Consider the following 8,332-nt stretch of genomic DNA (forward strand, 5'->3'; position numbering starts at 1 on the left):
ATGGGCGGGGTTCAGGTGAGAGAGCTCAGCGTCCACCAGCACCTGAACGCCGCGGGCCACAGCAGCCTGGACAGGTGGGACAGGTGAGGGACAGGTGAGGGACAAGTGGGACAGGTGAGGGACAGGTGAGACAGGTGGGAGACAGGTGAGGTGAAATTCCCGCCAAAAACAGAGCAGAAAAGACCCAAAACCACCCAAAAAATGGCTCCAAAATGACCCCAAAATGACTCAAATTGACCCCAAGTGAGACAGGTGAGGAAATGGTGGGACAGGTGAGGTGAAATTCCCGCCAAAAATGGAGCAGAAATCACCCAAAAACGGCTCCAAAAATTGCTCCAAACCACCCAAAATGACCCAAATCCACCCAAAATGGCCCAAATTCCACCCCAGGAGAGACAGGTGAGATGAGACAGGTGAGACAAAGGTGAGACAGGTGGGACAGGTGAGGTGAAATTCCCGCCAAAAATGGAGCAGAAATGACCCCAAAATGGCTCAAAAAATGGCTCCAAACCACCCAAAATGACCCAAATTGACCCCAAATCCACTCCAGGTGAGACAGGTGAGGGACAGGTGAGACAGGTGGGACAGGTGAGGTGAAATTCCCGCCAAAAATGGAGCAGAAATGACCAAAATCCACCCAAAAATGACCCAAACTGACCTCAAATCCACCCCAGGTGAGACCTCCCAGGTGACCCGTTGCCAGGCCACGCCCCTCACCTGGCCACGCCCCACCTGGCCACGCCCCTCACCTGCACCACCTCCTCCAGCCTGCTCAGGCCTCTCGCCAGGTGTTCCTGTTCGGCTGAGCTCAGCCAGGTGAGCTGCGGCACCTGTGGGGGCGTGGCCAGGTGAGGGGCGTGGTGACGTCATGGGCGTGGCCAGGTGAAGGGCGTGGCCAGGTGAAGGGCATTCAGGGTCACCTGTCCTCACCTGTCCATCCATCATGGCCGCCACCTTCTCTGGGCTAAGCTCCGCCCCTTCCGGCTCGGCCAATCGGAGGGAGAGTTTCTCCTGTGGGCGTGGCCAGGAGGTGTATCCTTACCTGCCCCATAGATCTTTACCTGCCCCATAGATCTCACCTGCCCCATAGATCCTTACCTGCCCCATAGATCCTTACCTGCCCCATAGATCTCACCTGCCCCATAGATCCTTACCTGCCCCATAGATCCTTACCTGCCCCATAGATCTCACCTGCCCTAGAGATCTCACCTGCCCCATAGATCCTTACCTGCCCCATAGATCTCACCTGCCCTAGAGATCCTTACCTGCCCTATAGATCTCACCTGCCCTAGAGATCCTTACCTGCCCCATAGATCTTTACCTGCCCTATAGATCTCACCTGCCCTATAGATCTCACCTGCCCTAGAGATCCTTACCTGCCCTATAGATCTCACCTGCCCTAGAGATCCTTACCTGCCCCATAGATCTTTACCTGCCCCATAGATCTCACCTGCCCTATAGATCTCACCTGCCCTAGAGATCCTTACCTGCCCCATAGATCTCACCTGCCCTAGAGATCTCACCTGCCCTATAGATCCTCATTGTGCCCTATAGATCTTTACCTGCCCTAGAGATCTCACCTGGCCCATAGATCTCACCTGCCCTATAGATCCTCAGTGCCCCATAGATTTCCCACCCCACACATCTCAAGCCCCACACATTTCCCACCCCATAACTTTCCTACCCCATAGATGTCCCTCACAGATTTGTCCCGCCCCATAGATTTCACCCCACAGATTTCCCACCCCATAGATTTCACCTCACAGATCCCCATAATTTTCCCACCCCATAGATCAAACCCCATGGATTTCCAGCCCCACAGATCCCTCCTGCCCCACAGATTTCACCCCACAGATTTCCCACCCCATAGATCAAGCCCCATAGATTTCACCCCATAACACCCCACAAACCCCCACCCCACAACACCCCACACACACCCCAAACAAACCCCACAACCCCACCCCACAGATTTCACCCCACAGATTTCCCACTCCACAGGTTTCACCCCACAGATCCCTCCTGCCCCATAGATCAAACCCCATAGATTTCTAGCCCCACAGATTTCCCACCCCACAGATCCCTCCTGTCCCACAGATCAAACCCCATAGATTTCCAGCCCCACAGATCCCTCCTGCCCCACAGATTTCACCCCCAGATCCCTCCAGCCCCACAGAATTTACCCCATAGATCAAACCCCACAGATTTCCCACCCCACAGATCCCTCCTGCCCCACAGATCCCTCCTGCCCCACAGATTTCACCCTCAGATCCCTCCAGCCCCACAGATTTTACCCCATAGATCAAACCCCATAGATTTCTAGCCCCACAGATCCCTCCTGCCCCACAGATTTCACCCCACGTATTTCACACCCCATAGATCAAACCCCACAGATGCCTCCAGCCCCATAGATCAAACCCCACAGATTTCCCACCCCACAAATCCCTCCTGCCCCACAGATCCCTCCTGCCCCACAGATCAAACCCCATAGATTTCCAGCCCCACAGATCCCTCCTGCCCCACAGATCCCTCCTGCCCCACAGATCCCTCCTGCCCCACAGATCCCTCCCCACTCACGCAGAGCCGCTGGCTGAGCAGCGCCGTGATCTTCAGCTGCATGGCCGGCTCGGGACCCGACATGGCCGCCAGCCCCACACACTGCAGGGCCTTGTTGTGATTGTGGTCAAACCAGGCCTCCCTGAGTGACCAGAGTGACCATGAGTGACCAGAGTGACCACTGAGTGACCAGAGTGACCATGAGTGACCACTGAGTGACCCCAGACCAGAGCCAACATGGCCGCCAGCCCCACACACTGCAGGGCCTTGTTGTGATTGTGGTCAAACCAGGCCTCCCTGAGTGACCAGAGTGACCATGAGTGACCAGAGTGACCACTGAGTGACCAGTGACCATGAGTGACCACTGAGTGACCCCAGACCAGAGCCAACATGGCCGCCAGCCCCACACACTGCAGGGCCTTGTTGTGATTGTGGTCAAACCAGGCCTCCCTGAGTGACCAGAGTGACCACTGAGTGACCAGAGTGACCACTGAGTGACCCCAGACCAGATCCAACATGGCCGCCAGCCCCACACACTGCAGGGCCTTGTTGTGATTGTGGTCAAACCAGGCCTCCCTGAGTGACCATGAGTGACCAGAGTGACCACAGAGTGACCCCAAACCAGAGCCAACATGGCCGCCAGCCCCACACACTGCAGGGCCTGGTCACGGTTGTGGTCAAACCAGGCCTCCCTGAGTGACCAGAGTGACCACTGAGTGACCACTGAGTGACCAGAGTGACCACTGAGTGACCAAGAGTGACCATTGAGTGACCCCAAACCCAACCAAACCACACCCACCCCACACACCACCCCAACCACCCAGAGTGACCATTGAGTGACCACTGAGTGACCATTGAGTGACCACTGAGTGACCACTGAGTGACTATTAGTGACCCTGAGTGATCAATGGATGACCCCAGAGTGACCACTGAGTGGCCATTGTGACCATGAGTGACCATTAGTGACTACTGAGTGGCTCCTGAGTGACCCTGAGTGACCATTGAGAGACCATTGAGTGACCCCAAACCAGGCCGTGCTGTGACCCCTAAGTGACCCACAAATGACCCCAAACCCCTTCAGTGACCCCAAACCAGGCCTCACTGCCCCATAAGTGACCATTCCACCCCCAAATGACCCTTAAGTGACCCATAAGTGACCCATAACTGACCACACTCACCCCTGTCCATCCGGCCCCTCGGCCTCGATGGGCAGCGCCAGCATCGGCCATGAGTGACCCATAAGTGAACCCATAAGTGACCCCAAACCCCATAAGTGACCAATAAGTGACCCCAAATCCCATAAGTGACCCCAAACCCCACAAGTGACCCCCAAGTGACCACACTCACCCCTGTCCATCCGGCCCCTCGCCCTCGATGGGCAGCGCCAGCATTGGCCATGAGTGACCCATAAGTGACCCATAAGTGACCCCCAAACCCCATAAGTGACCAATAAGTGACCCCAAATCCCATAAGTGACCCCAAACCCCACAAGTGACCCCCAAGTGACCGCACTCACCCCTGTCCGTCCGGCCCCTCGCCCTCGATGGGCAGCGCCAGCATTGGCCATGAGTGACCCATAAGTGACCCCAAACCCCACGAGTGACCCATAAGTGACCACACTCACCCCTGTCCGTCCGGCCCCTCGCCCTCGATGGGCAGCGCCAGCATCGGCCGCAGCCCTCGCTCCCTGAGCCGCCCGGCCAAGCGCTGCACGGCCGCCGGACAATGGCCGACAGCGAAGTGACCCCAGAGGGACACGGAGAGCAGAAATCGCCAGAGGTGATGGCCGAGAATGCGGCGGGAGCGCCAGAGGAACTGCGGGGGGAGAGATGGAGGTGAGGGAAAATGGAGGGGAGAGTGAGGGGAGAAAATGGAGGGAAAGTGTGAGGGGAAATGGAGGGAAAGTGTGAGGGGAGAAAATGGAGGGAAATGGAGGGGAAATGGTGGGGAAAGTATGAGGGGAAATGGAGGGAAAGTGTGAGGGGAGAAAATGGAGGGAGAGTGTGAGGGGAAATGGAGGAGAAAAGTGAGGGGAAATTGAGGGAAAGTGTGAGGGGAAAATGGAGGGAAATGGAGGGGAAATGGTGGGGAAAGTATGAGGGGAAATGGAGGGAAAGTGTGAAAGGAAATGGAGGGGAAATGGAGGAGAAATGTGAGAGAAAAATGGAGGGAAATGTGAGGGGAAATGGAGGGAAACTGTGGGGGAAAATGGAGGGAAAGTGTGAGGGGAAAATGGAAGGAAAATGGAGGGAAATGTGAGGGGAAATGGAGGAGAAATGTGAGGGGAAATGGAGGGAAAGTGAGGGGAAATGGAGGGAAAGTGTGAGGGGAAATGGAGGGGAGAGTGGAGGGGAAATGGAGGGAAAGTGTGAGGGGAAAATGGTGGGAAAACGTGAGGGCAAAATGGAGGAGAAATGTGAGGGGAAATGGAGGGAAACTGAGTTTCTCTCTGGGTTTCTCTATGGGTTTCTATGAGTCTGGGATTTCTCTATAGGTTTCTCTATAGGGTTGGAGTCTCCTATAGGGTCAGGGTGGCCATTCTGGGGTCAGGGTGGCCAGTCTGGGGTCAGGGTGGCCGTTTTGGGGTCAGGGCGGCCATTTTGGGGTCAGGGCGGCCATTTGGGGTCAGGGTGGCTGTTCTGGGGTCAGGGCGGCCATTCTGGGGTCAGGGAGGCCATTTTGGGGTCAGGGTGGCCATTCTGGGGTCAGGGCAGCCATTTTGGGGTCAGGGTGGCCATTCTGGGGTCAGGGTGGCCATTTTGGGGTTTCTCTCACCGCCTCAGGGTCCTTGGCCAGCCTGGGATGAGCGCAGAGAGCGAAAACCAGCAAAGCCCTGAGCAGCTCCCATCGCCCCAGAGCCGCCAGGCCTCGGCCTTCCCTCACCTCCACCTCTAGTGGGGATTCCTTCTGCCCCACAGATCCTTCCTGCCCCACAGATTGCCCCACAGGTCCTTCCTGCCCCATAGATTTCCCCACAGATCCCTCCTGCCCCACAGATTGACTTCCAGGCTTCTCCTGCCCCACAGATCCTCCCTGCCCCATAGATCTCCACAGGGTTTTCCCCCGAGTTTTGGGGTCTCCTTGCCCCATAGATTGACCCCAATACCCCCTCGGCCCCATGGATCCCCCCAAGGATCCTCCCAGCCCCATTGATCTCCCCATTGACCCTCCCAGCCCCATAGATTGAACCCCAAACCCCCTCAGCCCCATAGATTTCCCCATAGATCTCCCCATAGATTTCCCATTTGACCCTTCCAGCCCCATAGATTGAACCCCAAACTCCCTCAGCCCCACAGATCTCCCCATAGATTGAACCCCAAACCCCCTCAGCCCCATAGATTTCCCATTTGACCCTTCCAGCCCCACAGATTGAACCCCAAACCCCCTCAGCCCCACAGATCTCCCTACAGATTGAACCCCAAACCTTTCCAGCCCCATAGACTGAACCCCAAATCCCCTCAGCCCCACAGATCTCCCCACAGGTTGAACCCCAAACACCCTCAGCCCCATAGATTGAACCCCAAACCCTCTCAGCCCCATAGATTGAACCCCAAACCTTCCCAGCCCCACATATCTCCCCATAAATCCCCCCACTGATCCTCCCAGCCCCATAGCAGCACCAGGAGGACCCTGAGGGACGTGGGGAAGAATAGAATTTATCTAATTTATCTCCCCCTCGGTCACTCATTAACGAGGTTAATTAGTGAGGGATTAGCGAGGGGCCCGGCCGCCCCTCCCCCACCCTGGTCACTCATTAACGAGGGGTTTTTAATGAGTAATTAATGGTTGAATGGGTTTTTGGTTAACCGTTATGGGGTAGGGGGTGCCTCCTTGTCACTCATTAATGAGGGGTGATTAATTAATTAATCATTTCATTAATGCTTTTATTGGTCAATTAATTCATTTCATCAAACCAGGGAGTTGCTGGGAAAGTTGTAAATAACGGAGTCATTAATAAATAACAAACTTGTTAATAAACAATAAACTCATTAATAAACTCATTAATTGCCAGTTTCATCACTCCATTGATGAGTTTTATTAAAATGGGGAGTTATGGGGCAGAGAAAAACCTCCTCACTCCCCTTGTCGCTCATTAATGAGGGGTACTTAATTAATTAGGGATTTTTACTTGTTAATTATGGATTTTGTTAAAATTGAGAGCTGTGGGGAAGAATTTTTGGGCCAAACTGTGAAGGCAGAGGAGAGAAAATGGAGGGAAAGTGAGAGGGGAAAATGGAAGGAAATTGTAAAGGGAAAATGGAGGGAGAGTGTGAGGGGAAAATGGAGGGGAAATGGAGGGGAAATGTGAGGGGAAATGGAGGGAAGCCTGAAGGGAGAAGATGGAAATCCTGAAGGGAGAAAATGGTGGGAAACTGTAAGGAAACAACATGGAGGGAAACCATGAGGGGAGAAAATGGAGGGAAGGCTGAGGGGAGAGGTGAAGGGAAACCATGAGGGGAGAAAGTGGCGGGAAAGTGTGGGGGAGAAAGTGGCGGGAAAGTGTGAGGGAGAAGGGAAGCCATGAGGAGGAGAAGATGCTGGAAACCCTGAGGGGACAAAATGGTGGAAAACCCTGAGGGGAGAGGGAGAAGGGAAGCCTGAGGGGAGAAAGTGGCAGGAAAACCCTGAGGGGACAAAATGGAGGGAAGCCAGGAAGGCAGAGGTGAAGATGGGAAGCCATGAGGGGAGAAAACGGCTGCAGGATGTGAGGGGAAAGTGTGGTGAGGAGTTGTGAGGGGACAAGATGGAGGGAAATCATGAGGGGAAAAAATTGAGGGAAACCGTGAGGGGAGAAAATGGAGGGAAACTATGAGGGAGAAGGGAAGCCATGAGGGAGAAAATGGTGGGAAAGTGTGAGGGGAGAAAATGGAGGGAAACTGTGGGGACAGGGAAGAAGGGAAGCCATGAGGGGAGAAAATGGAGGAAAAGTGTGAGGGGAGAAAATGCAGAAGCCATGAAAGGATGGAATGAAGGCAAGCCGTGAGGGGAGAAAATGGTGGAAAACTGTAAGGGGACAAATTGGTGGGAAACTGAGGATAAACGGAAGCCATGAGGGAACAACATGGAGGGAAACCCTGAGAGAAAATGGAGGGAAGGATGAGGGGGAGAAAATGGCGGGAAACAAAGGGGAGAAAATGGAGGGAAACTGAGGGAGAAGGGAAGCCATGAAGGGAGAAAATGGCTACAGGATGTGAGGGCAAAGTGTGGTGAGGAGTTGTGAGGGGACAAGATGGAGGGAGCTGTGAGGGGAGAAAATGGAGGGAAACCATGAGGGGGAAAAATGGCAGGAAACCCTGAGGGGACAAAATGGAGGGAAGGCTGAGGGGACAGTGAGAAGGGAAGTCATGAGGGGAGAAAAGGCGGGAAAGTGTGAGGGGAGAAAATGGAGGGAGCTGTGAGGGGAGAAAATGGAGGGAAGCCTGAGGGGGACAGGGAGAAGGGAAGCCATGAGGGGAGAAAATGGGAAACTGAGAAGACAAGAAGGCAAGCCATGAGGGGAGAAAAATGGCGGCAGAACCTGAGGGGACAAAATGGAGGGAAACCATGAGGGGAGAAAAATGGAGGGAAACTGTGAGGGGAGAAAATGTTGGGAAGCCCTGAGGGGAGAAAATGGAGGGAGACTGTGAGGGGACGAAATAGAGGGAAGGCTGAGGGGGAGAAGATGGAAAACCAAAATGGAGGGAATCCGTCAGGGGAGAGGTGAAGGGAAGCCATGAGGGAGGAAATGGCGGGAAAACGTGAGGGGAGAGAAAAAGGCGGGAAAACGTGGCTATAGAGG

The 8,332-nt window shown here is 54.6% G+C and overlaps 1 protein-coding gene and 1 long non-coding RNA gene across 3 annotated transcripts in view; one reads left to right on the forward strand and one right to left on the reverse strand.

The window, feature by feature from the left end:
• LOC146423806 (hydroxyproline dehydrogenase-like) overlaps positions 1-5,610 on the reverse strand; it is a 6,317-nt gene extending 707 nt beyond the window's left edge. Inside the window, exons 1-8 of the mRNA XM_085044449.1 lie at positions 5,532-5,610; positions 5,329-5,501; positions 4,178-4,368; positions 3,215-3,245; positions 2,575-2,664; positions 931-1,011; positions 750-830; positions 7-66 (exon numbers count right to left, since the gene is read on the reverse strand). Of these exons, the coding sequence (XP_084900575.1) occupies positions 7-66; positions 750-830; positions 931-1,011; positions 2,575-2,664; positions 3,215-3,245; positions 4,178-4,368; positions 5,329-5,501; positions 5,532-5,595 (771 nt within the window). The 5' untranslated portion in view covers positions 5,596-5,610. The remainder of the gene's footprint in view (positions 1-6; positions 67-749; positions 831-930; positions 1,012-2,574; positions 2,665-3,214; positions 3,246-4,177; positions 4,369-5,328; positions 5,502-5,531) is intronic.
• Positions 5,611-6,927: 1,317 nt separating this feature from the next.
• On the forward strand, positions 6,928-7,854 carry LOC146423807 (uncharacterized). 2 transcript variants are annotated; one of them, XR_014847338.1, is made up of 3 exons: positions 6,928-6,991; positions 7,217-7,404; positions 7,794-7,854. It is a non-coding gene; the product is annotated as an uncharacterized LOC146423807 (long non-coding RNA). The 2 variants fall into 2 exon arrangements; XR_014847339.1 differs by lacking the exon at positions 7,217-7,404 and having other exon boundaries at positions 7,705-7,854.
• The last annotated feature ends 478 nt before the right edge of the window (positions 7,855-8,332 follow it).

This window comes from Lichenostomus cassidix, unplaced genomic scaffold (assembly GCF_008360975.1).
Source record: "Lichenostomus cassidix isolate B80296 unplaced genomic scaffold, HeHo_3.0 HiC_scaffold_36, whole genome shotgun sequence".
NCBI classification, from domain to species: Eukaryota; Metazoa; Chordata; class Aves; order Passeriformes; family Meliphagidae; genus Lichenostomus; species Lichenostomus cassidix.